This window comes from Monoraphidium neglectum, assembly GCF_000611645.1.
Source record: "Monoraphidium neglectum strain SAG 48.87 unplaced genomic scaffold scaffold00812, whole genome shotgun sequence".
Taxonomy (NCBI): domain Eukaryota; kingdom Viridiplantae; phylum Chlorophyta; class Chlorophyceae; order Sphaeropleales; family Selenastraceae; genus Monoraphidium; species Monoraphidium neglectum.
In genome coordinates, this window is record NW_014012816.1 from 1 (window position 1) to 20,019 (window position 20,019).

Consider the following 20,019-nt stretch of genomic DNA (forward strand, 5'->3'; position numbering starts at 1 on the left):
GGGGAGGGGTGAGGAGTAGGGAAGAGGAGCGGGGGAGGGGAGGAAGGGCGAGGAGGGCGGCGGGCCGCAGGTGAAGGAGGGCAGGCAGTGAGCTGCTTGGCGGGGTCCGGAGTTAGGCTAGAGGATGGTGTGGAGTGGATTAGACATGCTGATGCGCCTGGGTCGTGGACGAGGGCGACCAACAAAAGAGTCGGCAGCCAGGCGGCCAGTCCGAACAGGAACGCCGAGCCCAGATGCGTGCAAGCCGTGCCCCATGCGCGCACCTGCCCCCCGGCTGCGACTGCCTGCCGTTGCCGAGCAGCGCCGCCGACGCGGCCGCGGCCGCGTTCGCGAGCGCCGTGCTACCGCCGCGGCTGCGGGTGCGCGGGGGGGAGGGGGCGGCCTCAAGCAGGGGTGGCGCCTGCTGGTAGGCCGCCGCCCCTGCCGCGCGCGGCTCCTCAGAGCCGGGGGACGTCGCCAGGCGGCTGGGCATGGGGCGGCCCTGGGGGCCGTCCTCCCTGCAGGCGAAGAGGGCGGGCCGCAAAGGGTCGAAACATAGGCTGGGTGTGGAGTACACACGCGCACACACACACACACACACACACACACACACACACACACACACACACACACACACTCACACACTCACACACACGCACGTGCGCCATCACTTGCATGCACACGGCAATTGCACAATCAAATACCATACATGCACATGCTTCCCACACACACTGCCGCCCCCCCCCCCTTGCCCATCCCGCCACTCCCCCCGCACCGGGGCCACAGCACATAAGCCCAGTACGCCAGCAGCGGCAGCGGCGCCACCACCGCCGTCGCGACGCCCGCCGCCGCCTCGCGGCTGCCCAGCCCCAGGCCGTCCGCGATGGCAGCCGCCGCCAGCTTGACTGCGCCGTAGACCACGGGGATAACGAAGAGGCCATAGGCGATGAGCTGGGGCTTGGGAGTCCAGAGGATACTGCGGGGTTGGTGGGGTTGGTGGGGGTGCGGCAAGGCATGAGGGATGGTGGGGGTAAGAGTTCGACGGCATAATGTGGGAACGAACGTGGCTCCAAACGTGCGGTTTGGGGTGCTGCACCGGGAACAGGGTATTGAGGGGGCAGGCAGCACGCCGGCGCCGCGGCGATCAGCCGGCCGCGGCCGCGGCCAAGCGGCCCCTCCGGCCAGTCAAACAGCCCCTGTGCGTGCGCTGGGTGCGGGAGTGCTGGCCCCAACCCCAACGGCGGCTCACAAGGGCAGGTCCCTGGCGCTCATGCAGGTGCGCAGCAGCAGGACCAGCGCGCCCTGCAGCAGCGTGGCCGCCGCGACCGCCGCCGCCAGCAGGCCCGCCGCCAAGCCCAGGTCCCCCGGTGAATACAGCGTCTGCGTCGGGGCGGGGCAGGGCGGGGTGGGGTGGGGCGCTTTATCCATTTATACAACAGAGGGCCGGCACATGAGTGCATGGCGCAGGTTGCCGGGGCTGCAGCGAACGGGCGCCCATCCAGCGGGCCGTGTGCGCGGGCGTTTTAGGGGGTGTGGCTAAGGCTGGGTTGTGCGATGTGTTTGTGGTTTTGTTGCGGCCTTCACAGCTGAAACTGTAGGAGCTTCGGCCGGCACGATGCCGCCCGCCTCCCTGCCTCAGCCCCGTTGCAGGGCGTCAAGCCAGCGAGCCGCGGACCAACTCCACCTGGGCGGCAGCTCGCCGGCCACCCCTCTCCCCAACCCTCACCCGCGGCCGCGCCGCCGCAAACACGGCCGTGGCGCTGTCCGCGGCCCCCGACAGAAACGCGATGGCGGTCGGGTCTGAGACGGAGAGCGTCGAGCTCGCCGCATTCGAGCCCGCCGCGGCACCGCTGTCTTGCGAAAGATGGCGGCGCGCCGCCTCAGGCGTGGCCACTCCCTGCTCATGCGCGGCGTCGCCCGCCTTTTGCACAGGCGCGCCTCCTGGCTGCACCGCAGGGCCGTCCGCGTCGCCGGGCCCGCCCGTCGTCGGCTGCTGCCATGCCTGCTGCAGGCGCCGGCTCGAGGCGCTGGGGATCGTTTCGGCGCTGCTGGCGTTCTCTTTAGAGCCGATGAGGCCCTTCCCCAGGTTGACCCAGCTGTCAATGCGGGGTTGACAGCAAACATGGGGGCAGTTGAAAGCAGGATTAGTGGGTATTAGAAGGCACGCCGGCAGGTGGGCGCCCATGCCAGGGAGGCAGCTCTGGAAGGTGGGTCCTGCTGTGCGGCCAGCTGCCGGCGGCGCAACGGGGCGGGTGGCACGCCTGCAATCCGGCAGCGCGCGCCGCGGCTGCTTTTGGGGGGGGGGCTGCGTGCGTGTCGCCTCACTCGAGACCCTTGCAGAGGCGCACGTACTCCGCGGGTAGGAACGGCACGGCCATGCTCACGCTCATGGCCAGGAACTGGGGGCACGGGGGGCAAGGCGAGGAGAGGGGTGGGAAGTGGAATTGTGGGGGGTGAGAGTGATGGGTGTGACGCATGGGGCCAACGATGATGTCGAAGGTAAAGTGTGACATGTGAACTGTGAGGGCCAAGAGAGGGTGGTTGGTGGTGGGAGCCCTCTGCTCGCAGGCGGCCAACCCAGGCAGAGCCAGGCGGCGACAGGTCGTGGCAGGGCCACGTAAATATCCTGAGGGTAATCCAGGCGGGTTCGGCCCCTCACCTGCGTGTGCCCAATGCTGCGCATGAGGCTGGTCGAGCCGCCGCTGCCAACGGCCACGCCCGCAGCCGTGGACGCCGCCGCGACGGCTGCGGTCCCGGCGGCCACCGTGGAGGATACGGCTTGCGCGGAACGGTACACTTGAGTGCCGGGAACGTTGATCTGACGGAGGGGCCAGATCACCAGATCAGGCTGGATCAGATGGGATCAGATCGGGCTGCAGCAAAGCACAGACGGCTCTGCTTAGGTCAAACGCACGGCCCCCAACCCCCAACCCCCAATAGTCCACACCGTCAAGTTAGCAGCCGTGGCTCCTGTGTTGCCGGCAGCATCCCGGTAGCTGCCCCCAGGCACCCCCACGCGCGCCGCCGCGCCGAGCGGCGCCTCGAACCACAAGGTATAGGCCGTCGACGCCGTCGCCGCGACCGCGGCCTGCCGGCCGGCCGCGTCCCCCTGCGCAAAGTAGAACGTGAGCGGCGCCGCGGCTGCCGCGTCGGCGGTCACGTTCACGAGCCGCGCGTCCGCGAGCTGCAGCGCAGCGTCTGCGGGCGCGGGCGCGGCGCCGCCGGCCTGGGCCGCGAGGGCGGCGGTGAAGGCGACGGGGCTGTCGAACTCGAGGCGGACGCTGAAGGAGGGGTCTGATGCGGTGGGCAGGTCCACGACCGCGGCCCGCGTCACGCTGGGCGGAGAGGTGTCCACCAACACCTGGCGCGGGTTGCGGCCGGGGGGGAGGATTCAGTGGGATCCAGTGAGGGACGCCGCTTGAGCCGGCGGTACAGATGGGCACTACAGAGCTGGGAGCTGGGGGCAGCGGGTGGACGCCACAAGCAACCATTTACCAGGCCCACGCAGGCAGCAGCCCCGTGCTGCACGCGTCACCCATGCACGCACGCTCGCAAATAGCACCTGGAAAGCAGGCACGACTGGCGGCTGCCCTTCCGCGCAGCTGAAGTTTGCAGCATCCGCAGGGAGCAGCTGCACCCCGTACACGCCGTCGCCGCCAGCCAAGGGAAGCGTGAGATTGCACGCCAGCGCGGACGGCGAAGAGCACGACGCTGTCACGCTTCCGTCCCCGCCGCCACCACCGCCGCCGGCCCCGACCAGCTGGGTGACCGCAAAGGTGCAGTTGCCGCCGCCGCCCGAGGCGCCGGGCGGGCAGAACGCGTCGCGCGCGGCGGCGGCCGCGAAGGAGACGAGGAGCTGGACCGACGCGGCGCGCGACGCCGCGGGCGCGGAGATGGTGGGCGCGGCGAGCGGTGCGGCGCAGGTCGTGTTGTTGCTGCCGGTGGTGGTGTTCGGTGATGGGGACGGGGACGGCGACGGGCTCGGTGTGCTGGCGGGTGGCAGGTTTGCGACTGTGAGCGTCACGGTGGCGCTGTGTGTGATGGGGCTGACGCCGTCAGACAGCCTGTAGGTGAACGTCACACTCCCATTGAAGTTTCTGGTGGGGAAACATGTTGGAGGCAAGGCAGGCTGTCCTCAGAAGTGGCGTAGGTTGAAGAGACCCAGGCGCAACCTCATACTAAACTCGACAGCTGCAAATGCCTTGCATGCCCGCCCTCTTCGGGATGAGCTAGAGCCCCTTGCACTCACGCCTGTGGGGTGAATACGAAAGAGCCATCTGCGGCCAGAGAAACACTGCCATGGGCGGGCTGCGACACCAGGGTCGCAGCCAGGCTGCTCCCCACATTGGCGCTGGAATCGTTGGCCAGCACGCCAGCGGTGGCGTTGACAGTGCACGACGCATTGAAGGGGCAGGAGTAGGCATCGCCCACAGCCACAGGGGCGGCCGGCGCGGGCGGGTCTGGTGGGTTGGCAACAGTGAGCGTCACTGTGGCGCTGGGTGTGGTGGGGCTGACGCCATCAGACAGCCGGTAGACAAAGGTTACGCTCCCGTTGAAGGTCCTGGCAGGGTGCGATGAAGGCAGAAATAAGAGTCAAAGACTAGTGTGTCCCATGCTTAAAAATCGCTCTAGGACACCTCGAAAACACATCACCCACAGATCTGATGAGACTTCTAGTGGCAGCCTGAACACATGGGGTCCTGGACACAAGAATGTCCCAGGCTGGCGCTTGCTTCTGCATCCAAGCACTCACGCCTGTGGGGTGAACACAAATGAGCCGTCTCCTGCAAGGGAGACGCTGCCATGCGCGGGCTGCGCCACCAGGGTCGCGGCCAGGCTGCTCCCCACATTGGCGCTGGAATCGTTGGCCAGCACACCAGCGGTGACGTTGACAGTGCACGACGCATTGAAGGGGCAGGAGTAGGCATCGCCCACAGCCACAGGGGCGGCCGGCGCTGGCGGATCTGGTGGGTTGGCGACGGTGATGCTCACGGTGGCGCTGGGTGCGGTGGGGCTGACGCCATCAGACAGCCTGTATGTGAATGTCACACTGCCGTTGAAGCTCCTGGCAGGGTGTAATGAAGGCAGGAATAAAGAGTCAAAGACTAGTGTATTCCAGGCTTGAAAAACGCTTTAGGGCACCAGGAAAACACATCGCGCACAGATCTGATGAGACTTCTAGTGGCAGCCTAAATACATGGGGTTCTGCACACAAGAATGTCCCAGGCTGGCGCTTACTTCTGCAATCAAGCACTCACGCCTGTGGGGTGAACACAAATGAGCCGTCTCCTGCAAGGGAGACGCTGCCGTGGGCGGGCTGCGCCACCAGGGTCGCGGCCAGGCTGCTCCCCACATTGGTGCTGGAATCATTGGCCAGCACACCAGCGGTGGCGTTGACGGTGCACGAAGCATTGAAGGGGCAGGAGTAGGCATCACCCACAGCTATGGGGGCGGCCGGCGCCGCCGGGTCTGGCGGGTTGGCGACAGTGAGCGTCACTGTGGCGCTGGGCGTGGTGGGGCTGACGCCGTCTGCTAGGCTGTATGTGAAAGTAACGCTGCCGTTGAAGGTCCTGGTCGTGTGTGATAGTAAGCAAGAGTCAGAGTTGATTACTATCGTGTCGCAGGCTTGATATGCCGTGTGTGGAGGCATCCCAAGAACACCCTGCTAGCAAATCCCATATAAGCCCAGCGGCGGCCTCAACGCACAGCATGTATGCCCAAGCATGACGCTCCGCTTCTCCACCCAAGCACTCACGCCTGTGGAGTGAATACAAATGAGCCGTCGCCTGCAAGGGAGACGCTGCCGTGGGCGGGCTGCGACACCAGGGTGGCTGCCAGGCTGCTTCCCACATTGGCGCTGGAATCGTTGGCCAGCACGCCAGCGGTGGCGTTGACGACGCACGACGCGTTGAAGGGACAGGAGTAGGCATCACCCACAGCTATGGGGGCGGCTGGGTCTGGCGGGTTGGCGACGGTGATGGTCACGGTGGCGCTGGGCGTGGTGGGGCTGACGCCATCAGACAGCTTGTAGACAAACGTCACGCTCCCGTTGAAGCCCCTGGTGACGAGGAGAGGGCATTCATCAGACTTTGCAACACAGGTCGTTGAGCTGATTTGCTTGCAATTTCTGGGCGCGCCCATTCACATCTGCGCCCCATCCAATAGGATGGCTCGCTTCTGGACTCCGCCAGCTGCACCACGTCTCGGCATCACTCACGCCTGTGGAGTTAACACGAACGAACCATCCGCCCCAAGAGTTACGCTGCCACTGGCAGGCTGAGATACCAGGGTTGCAGTGAGGCTTGCCCCGCCGTTGTTGCTCGCATCGTTGGCCAGTACGCCTGCTGTCGCGTTGACAGTGCATGACGCATTGAAGGGACACGAGTAGGCATCGGCGGCAGCCACCGGGTCGACAGGCACTCCGGGGTCTGCGACTCTGATGGTCACCGTCGCGCTGGGTGTGGTGGGGCTGACGCCGTCGGAGAGCCTGTAGTCAAACGTGACGCTCCCATTGAAACTCCTGAGAAGAGATTTAGCGGGTCAAGTTGCGTTGGCAGTGGAAACGGCCTGAACATGTGCGACCATAATTAATAAAAAGGCTTGCTTGCTTGTTACTGCCGCGGGCCGTGGCCGAGTGCAGGCTCCCCTTCACTACTGCCCGCACCCAAAGGCTGCCGTGCAAGACGCTTCTCGCCATGCCCCTCATGCCAACACACACACACACACACACACACACACACACACACACACACGCACACCCACACACATCCCATGCACTCACGCCTGCGGGGTGAAGACAAATGAGCCGTCGCCCGCCAGGGAGACGCTGCCGTGCGCGGGCTGTGCGACCAGCAATGCGGCCAGGCTGCTGCCAATGTTTGCGCTTGAGTCATTTGCCAGCACACCAGCAGCCGCGCTGACCGTGCACGATGCGTTGTATGGGCAAGAGTAGGCATCAGCCACCGCCACAGGGGTGGCCGGGGGATCTGGGGGATTGGCCACAATCAACGTCACTGTGGCGCTAGGCGTGGTGGGGCTGACGCCATCAGACAGGCTGTAGACAAATGTCATACTCCCGTTGAAGCCCCTGGGAAAGGGGGGGCAGGTTGCAAGAAAACGGCGGGTGTGAGGTGCTGTTGGTGTCCTGGCAACACACTCACATTGGAGGGCCGGGTGTAGCATCACAGCGATCGCACCACTGCAAGTGTCCCATTCCAAGCGCCTGGCCGCGGATCAACCAGACCGTGAATCAACCAGACAATGTGTGTGGTGCCGCCCTGCACAGGCTTTGCTCCTGCCAGCACTCACGCCTCTGGGGTGAACACAAATGAGCCATCTGCAGCCAAAGATACACTGCCATGTGTGGGCTGCGACACCAGGGTGGCTGCAAGGCTGCTGCCCACATTGGTGCTGGAATCATTGGCCAGCACGCCAGCTGTTGCATTCACAGTGCACGATGTGTTGAACGGGCAGGAGTAGGCATCACCCACAGCCACGGGGTCAGCCGGCGCTGGCGGATCTGGTGGGTTGGCGACTGTGATGGTCACGGTGGCGCTGGGTGTGGTGGGGCTGATGCCATCAGACAGCCTGTAGACATATGTCACGCTCCCGTTGAAGCCTCTGGTTACGAGGAGGGGGCACGTGCAGGACCAGAGAGGGCCGCAAGTGATGGCAAGCAGGAACAGGCAAGATTGTGTGCGCTGAACCAGCAACTATCAGCTTGGACGCACTGCAGAGGGTTGCAGCCCGCCCAAGCGCACAGCGCGGAAGCTGCCCTGCAAGAGGGAGTCTGTTGAGCTAGCAGGCCCACAATTCGATATGTGTGAGCACCCTTTGAGCACTCACGCCTGTGGGGTGAACACAAATGAGCCATCTCCTGCAAGGGAAACACTGCCATGGGCGGGCTGCGACACCAGGGTGGCGGCCAGGCTGCTGCCCACGTTGACGCTGGAATCGTTGGACAGCACGCCAGCGGTCGCATTGACGCTGCACGATGCGTTGAAGGGGCAGGAGTAGGCATCGCCGACAGCAACAGGGTCAGCCGGCGCTGCTGGGTCTGGTGGGTTGGCGACGGTGATGGTCACGGTGGCGCTGGGCGTGGTGGGGCTGACGCCGTCAGACAGCCTGTAGGTGAATGTCACACTCCCGTTGAAGGTCCTGTAGAGATTTGAGATGTGGACGAGAGTGCTCAAAGTAAGCTTGGGGCAGTTTTGCAAAGCGGAGTGTCGCTGAGGCGTTGGCCCGCCTGCAGTGCAAGGGTTGTTACCCCACTTGAGTTCCTCGCCGAGCACCAATCACGCAGCGTGTGGCCGTTTGTTCCGCCCAGCCATGACCCCTGTCAGCACTCACGCCTGTGGGGTGAAAACAAAAGATCCATCTGCAGCCAGAGAAACACTGCCATGGGCGGGCTGCGACACCAGGGTGGCGGCCAGGCTGCTGCCCACATTGGTGCTGGAATCGTTGGACAGCACGCCAGCGGTCGCATTGACGCTGCACGATGCGTTGAAGGGGCAGGAGTAGGTGTCGCCCACAGCAACAGGGTCAGCCGGCGCCGCCGGGTCTGGCGGGTTGGCAACGGTGATGGTCACGGTGGCGCTGGGTGTGGTGGGGCTGACGCCATCAGATAGCTGGTAGACAAACGTCACGCTCCCGTTGAAGTTCCTGGTGGGGAGAAGGAGTGCAGCAGGAAGAGATTTGGATGCCCTTTCAAGTGGAACGCACTTGGAGGGCTCTTGCACTTGGGCCGCCTTAGATCCAAATATAATATCCCTGCAAGCAGGCTGCTGTGTACCCTGCAGCCCACCGCCCCTTGACACCACGCACGCTTGGGGGCTGAAGACGAACGATCCATCTGCGGCCAGAGAAACGCTGCCACTGCTGGGCTGCGACACCAGGGTGGCTGCAAGGCTGCTGCCCACATTGACGCTGGAATCATTGGCCAGCACGCCAGCCGCCGCGCTGACAGTGCAAGACGCGTTGTAGGGGCAGGAGTAAGCATCAGCCACAGCAACAGGGGCGGCTGGGTCTGGCGGGTTGGCGACGGTGAGCGTCACTGTGGCGCTGGGCGTGGTGGGGCTGACGCCGTCAGAGAGCCGGTAGACAAACGTCACGCTCCCGTTGAAGCCCCTGGGAGGGAGCACGCGAGCAGAAAGCAGAGCATATCCAGCACGCCGGCCTCAACTGAGCCAAAAGCGGGATACGTGCGACGCAGCCAAGGTGGCAATGGCCCCCCATATCATCAGGGGGCCTGTCCTCACCTCAGGCGCTCCACCCCAACTGCATTGACGGCGTACCCACCAGCAGGTGTGGAATGAGCATCTGCCCCATCGCCCCAACACGCCCAAACCCATCCCGAGCACTCACGCCTGTGGGGTGAACACGAACGAGCCGTCGTTGGCAAGGGAAACGCTGCCACTGCTGGGCTGCGACACCAGGGTGGCTGCTAAGCTGCTGCCCACATTGGCGCTTGAGTCATTTGCCAGCACGCCAGCTGTCGCGTTGGCGGTGCATGGTGCGTTGAAGGGGCAGGGATAGGTATCGCCCACAGCCACGGGAGCGGCCGGGTCTGGTGGGTTCGCGACGGTGATGGTCACCGTGGCGGTGGGCGTGGTGGGGCTGACGCCATCAGACAGCCTGTAGCTGAATGTCACACTCCCGTTGAAGCCCCTGGTTGTGATGGTGTCAGGGGTTTGCCGGGGTGTTGGTGCTGGGTTGGTCATGTTGTAGTTTGTTTAGGGTTGGGTGGAAATGGGCAGGGGGAGCCGCAGGGATATGAGGTGATCATCATTTGACATTGCAAATCAGGATTCAGCGGGTCACTGAAATGACAAATTTGACAAGTAATTGATAGGTCAGGCGCCCTCCCACGAGGGATATGAGGTGATCATCATTTGACAATGCAAATCAGGATTCAGCGGGTCACTGACAAGTTTGACAAGTAATTGACAAGTTTGACAAGTAATTGATAGGTCAGGCGCCCTCCCACGTCCTTGAGGCGCCCCGCAGTGCTTACGCCTGTGGGGTGAAGACGAACGAGCCGCCCGCCGCCAGGGACACGGCGCCGTGCGCCGGCTGGGACACCAACGTTGCGGACAGGCTGCCGCCCGCGTTGGCGCTGGCGTCGTTGGCCAGCACGCCGGCGGTGGCGTTGACGGTGCACGCCGCGTTGAAAGGGCAAAAGTAGGCGTCAGCCGCGGGCTGTGGGCTGGCTGGGGCTATCGTGATGGTCACGTAGCCGGTGGAAAACGTCGCGGGGACGCCTGATGAGATGTTGTAGGACCACTGGGTGGTGCCTGGGTTTGGTTGATTAGGGGATGAGCGAGGATCAGGGTTATCACACAAGCTGAGTGAGACGTTGGCATGTGGACCGCTGTGTTGTGGCAGGCGGCCCGTGCGCGCTCAGGCGCGCTCAGGCGTCCGGCTGCGTTACATGACAAAGCCAACCCGCTCTCTGCTGGCTTGACGCAGCGCACGCAGCTGCAGTGGCAATCGCCCCACCCACCCGACCAGCCAGCCGTTGGTGTGAAGGTGAAGTTGCCGTTGGACGAGACGGTCACGGTGCCGGCGCCGGCGGTCGGCGCTGACACCAGTCCGACCACCGCAGTGCCCACCGCCGGCTGGTCGTTTGCCAGCAGCGACGCGCCCGCGCCCGGGCTGAACGCCGCGTTGAACGTGGCGGTGTAGCTGTCGTTGGCCGCGACGGCCGGTGGGTCTGGGGGGTTGGCGACTCTGATCGTCACTGTGGCGCTGGGCGTGGTGGGGCTGACGCCGTCGGAGAGCCTGTATGTGAACGTCACGCTGCCATTGAAGCTCCTGAGGGCGAGCGTGAGGTATCAAAAACGAAATGAGCGTGGTGATGGACAGTGGGTGCAGGCAGTTGCCACCACCCGCCCCGACCGCACTCCCCTCTCAGTTCCTTGACCCCTCAACCCCTGCCACTCTCACTGTTGTGGTGTGTAGACAAACGAGCCGTTTGCAGCCAGCGCAACGCTGCCGCTGGACGGCTGCGCTGCGAGGCTGGCGGCCAAAGCGGCGCCCGCGTTGGCGCTGGCATCGTTGGCGAGCACGCCAGCAGCCGCGCCGACGGAGCAGGACGCGTTGAACGGGCAGGAGTAGGCATCCCCTGTGGCTACTGGGGTTGCTGGCGCGACTGTGATGCTCACGTAGCCTGCGGAGAAGCTGGTGCTATCGGATGTCATGTTGTATGACCAAACCGTGGTCCCTGAGCAAGAGGATGTGCAGGGCGTTAATACAGCGCTTCGTAGTGAGTGGTTGCAACGGGCACGTGCGGAGGACCCGCGACGCTCCCTTGCAAGGGTCTCGCAGTACGCCCATTTCTAGGCAGTGTGCTAGGGAGGCTGTTCCCCGCCCGGCCGTACAACTTCCATCAAGCCAGCTCAGCCCTCCAATTATGTGCGCACGTCCAGCATGCGCCCACAACCACCTTGCCGCCTCTCAGCCCACCTGACCAGCCATTCGTAGGGATAAATGTGAAGTTGCCGGTCGAATCCACTGTCACGCTCCCGGCGCCGCCGGTCGGGCTTGTCAACCGCCCTACGACGAATGTGCTGGCGCCACTGGGCAGGTCATTCGCAAGCACGAGGGCGCCGGCGCCCGGGCTGTATGGGGAGTTGAAATTGCCGGTGTATGTGTCGTTTACGGCTGTCACAACCACCCCGGTCGAGCTGCCGCTGCCGGTGCCGCCGCTCCCGCTGCTGGTCGGCTGGGGTGCGCCCACGGTGATGACAAGATTGTCCTTTGGCTTGGCTCGGATAAACCAGTCTGGCCATGACCTGCGGACCCATGCGTTCGTGTTGTCTGCGGGAGTGTGTGGAGAGGGATGCTCCGCGTATGTAAGAGTGCGTGAGTTTCTTTGTGCGTGGGTGAAATTTTTGAGAGAAACGGGGAGAGCGCATGCACGCGCGTTTGCGTGCGCATGCACGTTTGCATGGGCGTGGGCGTGCGCATGTGCACGTGTGTGCGCACGCGCGCATGTGTTGGGAGCATCCCTGAAGCGGTGTGTGGTGTGTTCATGCAAACATATGTTGCACGCGTGATGGAACTCCTTGTCGCAAATCACCTGCGAACGGCGAGTCAAAGACCGACGCGCCGGAGATCTGCTTTACTTGGCTGAAGTCCACGGTGATGCCCGCAGGCAGCCGGACATACCGCAGGTTTGGGAAGGAGAAGAGGGCCTCCAAGGGCGAGGGGTCTGTGTTGGTCAACGCGTGCCCTGCAAGGTTGCTGTGGATGCGCAAGAGCGAGGTTGCGGGCCCGGCAAGGGTTTAAGGCGTAAGGGCGTTTGATTGGCGGCGCCCCAGGGGCGGGGTATGTGTTTGGTTGCGGGGTTTGAGGTAGGGGCGCTCGCGGCAGGGCGCAGACAACACTTTTGGATTGCACTTGGCCCAGGGAAACAGAGGCGGATCCCACTTGAGTTGAGCATGTCTGGAATCATCAGCGGCGGGGCCCCTGCGCAATTCCTCGCCTCCACCGCGCGTGTGTGACCGAGGCGGTCTCACATGCTCATAAGCGTGTTTTTCCATGCCGGGTCTGGCGCCGGCTTTGTCGGTGTCCCAGTGGCGTAGATGTCGTAGGAGCAGTTCGAAAAAATGTAGTTCATCAGGCGGGAGGTGTGTGTGTAGCCGTAATCATCGGTGTATGAGTCGGCCATCCTGTCGTAGCTTGTTGAGTAGGGGTACACCATGTCGTATGCATCGAAATCAGGGTTCCAAGCCCCCTGATGGTCGAGGCATCCGTGGTCTACGGCGCCGCAGAAGTTGGTCCAGATCTTCTCATCATAGCCGTCAGTCCAGGCAGCGGGGTCGGTGTACCTGCGTAAACACGCAGGGTCCCGGGGGGGGGGGGGCGCACAGGCGCGTGCCGGGTCAAGAAAGCGATGTGACGCCCAGGCTGGTGTCTGCTGGAGCACACCCCCGCAGCAGGCAGCACACCGCTGCAGCGCAGCGCTGCAGGGCAGCCGCAGCTGCCGGCGCGCAGCAGGACAGGGCAAAGACCCTCTCCTCGCAGAGCTTTGCCCACGGCGGGGTCGGAGTACCTGTTAGGCGGTTCCTTCCGGTATTTGCTGTCATCGATGGTCTCTATTTGGTTGTAATACTTGGGCACGCACGCGGCGTTCAGGTTCTGCCCAAAGGGCTCGCTGTAGACCGTGCGCTCGTCCCCGCCGGCCTGGTTCGCCCCCGTCCACTCGATCGGGATGAACCCCGTCAGCCTGTAGACATAGCCGTCGCCCGTCGGGTCGTCCCAGTCTGACCTGGCGCACCAGCAGCCGCGCGTGTCGGTGGCGTTGGCGGAATCGCACTCAGGCCGGTACATCTGCAGCCAGCCGAGCTGCGAGTACTTCTTGCCGGGGTTCACGTCGTCCTCGGACAGTCCCGCGCTGCAGTGCGCCAGCCTGCATGGGGCCAGGCGCGCGCGTGTTGGATGTTGCGCCTAGTGAACAGGTCCGTCCGCAATGCGCAGGCACCTCTCTCTGCAGCCCCATGACTCTGCGTGCTTTGTGTGTCTCGGCCGGCCACGCGACGTGCGGTTCGGCGCCGCTGAGGCTCACCCAAGGTGGCGCAGGTTGGGGAAGATGTCGGGGAGGTTGCGCAGGGCCGAGTAGGGCCCGTTGAGCTCGCCACCAATCATGTTGTAGTTCAGATTCCTGCCAGGAGGGTGGGCAGCATGCAGAGCCCCAGCTGATTGCTAAACGGACTGCTGGTGACCGCCTCGACAGCCTCGCTTCCTGCAGGCCGGCCTCGGGGAGCTGCGCGATGTGCAACCCGGCCCACAAGGGATGGATGCGAACGGAGGAGCGACAGACTCATCGCGCTGCAAAGCGCAACCTGCGAAGGCGCACGTCTGAACACGCAACCCCGGAAACCCAGCCGGGGGTTCCGCGGCATGGCAGCCGCGCCTAGGGGCCGATGTGCGGCTTTCTGGACTCACAAGTACCAGACTTTGGACCCGTAGGTGTCACTGGTGCCGGGGATGAGGCGCTGAAAGGCACTGAAGTTCATGCGGTCCGCCTGGGCGTAGAGGCTCATGTTCTTCCAGTCGCTGCATGGGGTTTGGGATGTCAGGCAGATGGGCGTGTACGCAGGATTGCAGGCAGGCATGGCATGGGTGCGAGGAAGAGCACATGGCAGGTACCGCCTTGCCTTCGAAGCTGCCAATTGCTAGGCTTTCCTTGAGGAAAAGCCACCACTTGTGAGTCTGCAAGGTTGAGCACAAACGCACCCCTCCTCCCGCAACATTAAGGCAGGCCACAGCCACCCAGGCTGCACTGAACGTATGACAGGTATTTCAAATTGTATCGACCAATGCAGGTGACATCTCACATGCCACGAATGATGTTGTTGTCGCCGTTCGGTTGGCAGGACGGATCGCACTCAACAAACGGCCAGCTGCAGGGGTTGAACTGGTCCGAGGCGACAGCTTCCCAGAGCGTCGTGGCGGCTGTGCATGGGTTGGGAAGATGGCACTCCCTCAGCTTTTGGTTGCTGCATGTGTTCCATGGCTCTAATTTGTAAACACATTACGCAATGCGCGCTCTGCATGCATGCGTGCATGCCCACGCAACCTGTGCACGCACGGCCAACGCTATGCTAACCCGCACGCCCCAAACTCTATCTACACGCCCATGCGCGGCCCATGCAGCCAGCATGCAAGCCGTGCGAACGTCTGCCACACCACACCAGCGTGGCTTCGGCCGCACAAGACCCACCATCACGCGGCAGCTGCCAGTCGCCGTTGGCCTTGTTGGCCAATTTCGCGGGCGCGGACCTGCTGAGCCACCGCTGACCCGACCAGTCGCGCGCATCGCATGTCAGGTCCCACCGCGACCAGGTGTCCTTCCAGGCGGGGCGCGTGCTGGCGTCCGCATTCCAGCCCGGGTAGGGGCAGGCGCCGACCTCGGTGAAGCGCCTCCTGCGCGTTGCGCAGCGGCAGTGCTGGGAGCAGCTACGCGGGAGAGACTGACGCGGCCAGCAAGCCAATCATCCACGTGTTGCTCAGGCACCTTGCCAGGTAAAATATTGCTGTTCAATTTAGCATCGGCAATGGTGCATGGTAATGCATTCTTCGTTAGATCGCTGGCTATTACTGAATTACCTGTGTTCGTGCACGAATGGCCACCGCTCGTGACCAAAGTTACGCCTCCAGAACTCTTGCATGACCTGGAATGTCGTATTGGCTGCGAAACCGGGAGGGGCCCGCCCGGGTTGCGCTTCAGCCACGGTGCAGTACAGTGCCCGGGGCGGTGACGCTCACCCCAGCCACCCTTGCATGCAGCCAAGCCCCCGCCACTGTTGCCTCTCCCTGCACCCACCTGTGGGACCTGCCGTCTGCGTCCCCTGGAACGCTGGCTGGAGGCGGTAAAACTGGGCCGGGGCTACCGGCTGCCCTGACACATTTGTGCCCAGAGCAAAGTCGCGCTCAGACTCCCAGTACGCAGCCCACAGGTCCTCGGGCAACCCGGTAGCTGCCGTGCGGCTGCCATAAAACGCCTTGCCCGGCGCAGTGCTGTTGCCAAACCAGGCCTTGTTGGCCTGGGGGTGAGGCGTGGGAGTGTGGGATTGTCACAGGAGGTGCATGTGGCCACACTCCAAACAGATGTGCGCAGCGTCGATGGTTTACGACACGCCGCATGAGCAGAGGCGGTCGCCAAGCCTGGCGCGTGCGCGTTTCCCCACTCGCACCTGAGAGTGGCAGGGGCAGAAGCCGCCCGACAGCGAGGCGTTGCGCCACCACGCCTCCTCAAACCCTAGGTACTGGATGCAGGGGACCGCGCAGCGCCCGCCCAGCCCGCGTGATGCGTAGTTACCCGGCGCCCAGTAGCACAGGCCCATCGGCAGCGCCGCGCGGCCGGCCGTCGTGTTGGTGTAGGGGCTGGAGCCCCCGCTGGAGAACCCGCCGAGCGCGACAACCTCCGCCCCCTGCGCCGCATTGCTGGACGGCGCAGCCGCGCCGCCGCCCGCCGCCGTGCACGCGATCCAAAGCTTGGAGTTCGCTTCAGCGTAAGACGCCGGGTTGAAGTCCTCGGCAAACGGGACTGATGACGCCGGGCTGGTCCTGGTGCCTGCGACAGTGACCGGCCGGGCCAAAGACGTCTTAGGCGGCAGCTGGTCGGCAGCCGCAGCGCTGGCCATGGATCATTATTTGTTTTTGTGTTGAATGCCCTGAAAGATGCGCACCTGAGAAGGTCAGCAGGCATGTCGCTCCTGAGGTGCAGCTGTAGCTCCCAGAGTTAAGCACCGTCAGCGTGACGCCAGTCGAGGGGCCGTTTGTCGCTGCTGCCACGTAGGCGCCACCCGTGCACGTCCAGCTGTGGTGGTGGGCGGTGCAGATCCGCGCAGACGCAGCAAGCAGCCTCGCGCTCGGCGGTGTGATGGTGCTTGCAATCCCTCCGACGCCATTTTTGGCCGAGAATCTGCTGAGCATGCACCTTGCTGTCAAGCTTTGCGAGCTAGCGTCTACATATACTCGGGCTGTTTGCACCCACACGATGCAAAGAGGCGCAGCCCGCGCTCACCTGTAAGAGCCGTACCGCGCCAGGTCGCCAACGCGCGCGCTGCAGCCGCCCAGCTGCGCGCCTGTGCTGCTGTCCACGTCCGACGTGATAACCCAGGTGGAGGGTGTGGCCCTGCCGGCGGTGGCGCTCTGCCGATTGTACAAATGCATCGAGGGGAACAGCATGAACGGGTGGGCTGGGCGGGAGGCTGGGCGCGGCCGACAACATTCGGCAGTAGCGGTGTGTCCAGCGTTTGCGTGCGTGCGGCGTCCAGGCGGCCTGGCTAGGTGTGTATCATGCTGTACGGGGATATGTGTCACGCTATATGGGGATATCAACTCGCTGACAATGCCCCTACCGCGGTGATGAAACCAACCTGGGCAAACTTTAGCGAGCAGGCTGCCTGGGCTGTCCTGCGCGCCTGGCCGGCGCCGGCTTGGGTGAGATTCGCTGTGCGCAAGGACAGCGGCCAGGAGGGGGGATGCGGTTGACCCGTCATGCCTGAAAGTGGCTGGGTCCGCACTGGGCTCGCAAACAGTGCCCATCGCCACGTGAGCTCCCCACCGCCCACCGCCCGCAAGCCCCCGCGTAATCTAGAGAGCTTCCGCCCAACCCTGACGCCGTGCACTCACGTGTGCGGCTGTTCCACCACTGCAGCTGCGGCCCCACGCCCGGCGCGGCCCAGTGCACGTTCTCCCGCCAGCTGGTCGTGTTGTCGGGCTGCCACACGTCGTAGCCGCTCCCAAACAAGTCATTCCACAGGGGGTCTGAGTCGTATGAACCCTGCATGTTCCAAATCCATGAAGCCGGCTGGCCCCGCGCCACTGGTACAACCAGGGCGGCAGCCACGAGCGCAGTCAGCAGGACAACCAGGGTGACGCGCTGTGGCAGGACTTGGGCCGGGCGGCGCGGGCTGCCTGCCATCAGTGATGGCGGCGCCGCGGCGAGTGGCGACGGACGGGGGCCGGGGGCCCCCGCCGTCCTGCTTGCCAGCATGTGCGCTGCCTCCGCAATCGCGGGTAGATGCAGAGTCTCGATGTCTGCGTGAGGGGTGTATGGAGCTGCAAAGCTCTTGCGTGGTGTTTGGTGTGTTGAGGCGTGGTGTTGTGTCCGACAAGTGGCAAAACTGGTCAAAGCAGCAGGCACGCTCAATCAGTGTTGCTCGCGGAAGTGTTGCATGCTGTGAAACATGGGGTACAATCAATCAAATTCTAAAACATCATGCATGATGTGTGCTGCAAGTGGTGCTTTGCTCTCACCAACAAGTGCCTGTGCAACAAGATCACCAGCTGCCCATGGTGCAGGCTGCAGGCATCAGGGCCTTGAGAGTGAGTTGTTTGATCATTTCATAAAGCAATAACGCCCAGCAAGCCCTCATCTAGGCCGCGAGCACCTGCGACTTTTCAGCTCGCCTGAGACCCGGAATGCCTCTGGGGACGATCCCGACCAGGTGAACGTCCTTGAGTTCAACTTGTAATTTGTTATACGGTACGGTGATGTGAAGGTACTACCGTAGACGCAGCGCTTTTACCAGAATGCCTGGCACGTGTCGTTGTGACGGTGGGGGCGCTCCAATGTTGAGGGTCGATAGAGTTGACCCTGAGCAGGCGAGACCCAGCTTTGACGCCCCTTACCCATGTGCCTAAGACCTGCACGCCGGGGCGTAGAGGCAAAACGCTTTGGCGTGAAGCAGCAGGCTAACTCGGTCGGCTGCTCGCCCTACCCTGCCCGCCCGGGGCGTTTCTTCAGCCATCCATAACCTGGTTGATGCACCTCGTTCAGGGGTCAAAGATGCCAATGAGGTTTTCAAGACTTAAATGCACGCACTGCTCATGCATGAAGTGGCTGGTGTGAGCGCCCCTGGCGCGCGTGCGCGGGTGGCTGTGGTTGGGCCCGTCCGAGTGCGCGTAAAAACTGGCGCGAAACGGGCAGCAGTGTTGCAGCTGCCCAGGGGGTGGGGAGGCGGCGTACACGGCGGCTCGCCTGCCTCCGCACCCCTCCATGCGCTAGGAAGTGGAGAGGAGTCAAGGCACTGGAGCGGCAGCAAATAGAGAGGCGTCAAAAATAATAATCTCGCCGAACAGGCAAAACACAAGCGAGCACACGACGCGACCGCAGAGGCAGGCGGGCCGGCACCTTGCAGGCTTTGCAGACGGCCAGCAGCCTGGCAGCCCCCCCGCCGCGGCAGCACGCGCCACGCGCTGGGGGCCGCGGCAGCCTCGGCTGCTCGAAAGCGCCGCGAGCCTCGCCTCCCTCTTGTCGCGATCAGCTGATGTATTTGTCTGCCTGCGCTGCCAGCAGCCGCGCGCTGCTCTTCGCGTCGTGGAACAGCCCGTCGATCTCATCGAGGTCACCCCTGCAGGTGGGGCGGTCAGGATTGAGGGTTTAGGGTTCAGGACCACCGGGGGGGGGGCAAGGGGCGTTCAGCTGTCATGCAATTTTTGGGCGATGGCACTCTCCCCACTTTCCCATCCACGGCCCGGCCCCAGGTAGAGGCGTCAACGCTCCCGCCCGGTGGTGAGGTCGGCCCGAGCGCAGTGTGGGGGGACGGGGGTGGGGTGCGCCCACCTTGTGATGGCGTCGCGCCCGTTGGTCTGCGCCATGAGCGACGCGGGCGTGAGCAGCTGCACCGCGTGGCGCAGGGAGGTGCGCTCGCCGATGGAGCCCAGCTGCGCCAGGGACTCCTCGTCGACGGTGATGCCCTCCACCTGGGGCGCGTGTGATCACGGCGTGTGATTGTGTGTTTTTGTGCTGGTGTGTGTGCGCTTGTGTTTTTCCGTGTGGCTGTAAGATTAAGTGTGTTTTGTATTTGTTTGTGTGTAAGTGTGTGTGTGTGTGGGGGGGGGGGTGCGGGTGTGTCTGTTCGCGCGCGCGCGTGCAAGTTACCATGCGCGCTCCTGTGCGTCACTGTGAAAAGGAGGACACTTGAAAGATTGGATGCCCACGTGGGCAGGCCGACGCGAACACACGATGGGGGCACGTCATGCCATCATCAACCCACCCACCCACGCGCACACGCACGGCTGCTCGCCGGGTCATCATCCAGCACACGCACCGCGCACGCACGCGCACGCGCACACGCACGCTTGCGCACGCACACACATCAACGGCCTCCCACCTGCGCGCGTATGGCGAGGATCTGCACCATCTCCTGGGGCGTGTAGGGCAGTGTGCGGATGATGACGAGGCGGTCCAGCAGGTCCACGGGGATGCCGTGGGGGGAGCGGATGTCGGTGCCGCGGATCTCACAGATGCCCCTTTGTGTTTGTTTTGAGGGGGGGTGGTGGACGGCCAGGGGCAGGCAGGTGTTTGGAAAGGGCAACGGTTTTGTATGTGTCAAGGCGGGGCAGGTGTGCAAGCGGTATGGTTGGATGTGTGTGGGGGTGTGGCTGGACGCGCGAATGTCAGTGTGTGGATGACCCACAGCTCGGCCAGAGTGGAGTGGCAAGCCTGTGGAGCCCAAGAGGGCTGGGGCTGGGGGCTGCGGCAGCGTGCGGGTGGTGCAGGCCAGGGCACGAGGGGCCGCCGCG

General features: G+C 63.9%; 3 protein-coding genes across 3 annotated transcripts; all 3 read right to left on the reverse strand.

Moving 5' to 3' along the window:
- Positions 1-117: 117 nt before the first annotated feature.
- On the reverse strand, positions 118-9,698 carry MNEG_5446 (outer membrane adhesin like proteiin; the record flags this gene model as incomplete). Its single annotated transcript, XM_014046076.1, has 20 exons — positions 118-157; positions 264-497; positions 755-955; positions 1,229-1,359; positions 1,706-2,075; positions 2,305-2,378; positions 2,639-2,797; positions 2,996-3,340; positions 3,542-4,076; positions 4,229-4,540; positions 4,733-5,044; positions 5,238-5,549; positions 5,735-6,037; positions 6,197-6,499; positions 6,761-7,066; positions 7,288-7,599; positions 7,825-8,136; positions 8,329-8,640; positions 8,803-9,105; positions 9,343-9,698. 20 exons carry the CDS (start codon positions 9,696-9,698, stop codon positions 118-120), a joined length of 5,532 nt encoding a protein of 1,843 aa, XP_013901530.1.
- Positions 9,699-9,987: 289 nt separating this feature from the next.
- Positions 9,988-17,485, reverse strand: MNEG_5447 (outer membrane adhesin like proteiin; the record flags this gene model as incomplete). The annotated part of the gene is made up of 18 exons (XM_014046077.1): positions 9,988-10,271; positions 10,481-10,791; positions 10,924-11,200; positions 11,443-11,796; positions 12,059-12,222; positions 12,498-12,809; positions 13,034-13,390; positions 13,547-13,642; positions 13,927-14,037; positions 14,319-14,436; positions 14,705-14,907; positions 15,091-15,172; positions 15,308-15,527; positions 15,678-16,057; positions 16,173-16,303; positions 16,511-16,638; positions 16,848-16,939; positions 17,122-17,485. 18 exons carry the CDS (start codon positions 17,483-17,485, stop codon positions 9,988-9,990), a joined length of 3,984 nt encoding a protein of 1,327 aa, XP_013901531.1.
- Positions 17,486-18,754: 1,269 nt separating this feature from the next.
- Positions 18,755-19,637, reverse strand: MNEG_5448 (RuvB-like 1; the record flags this gene model as incomplete). Its single annotated transcript, XM_014046078.1, has 3 exons — positions 18,755-18,845; positions 19,058-19,197; positions 19,608-19,637. 3 exons carry the CDS (start codon positions 19,635-19,637, stop codon positions 18,755-18,757), a joined length of 261 nt encoding a protein of 86 aa, XP_013901532.1.
- Between the last annotated feature and the right edge of the window lie 382 nt (positions 19,638-20,019).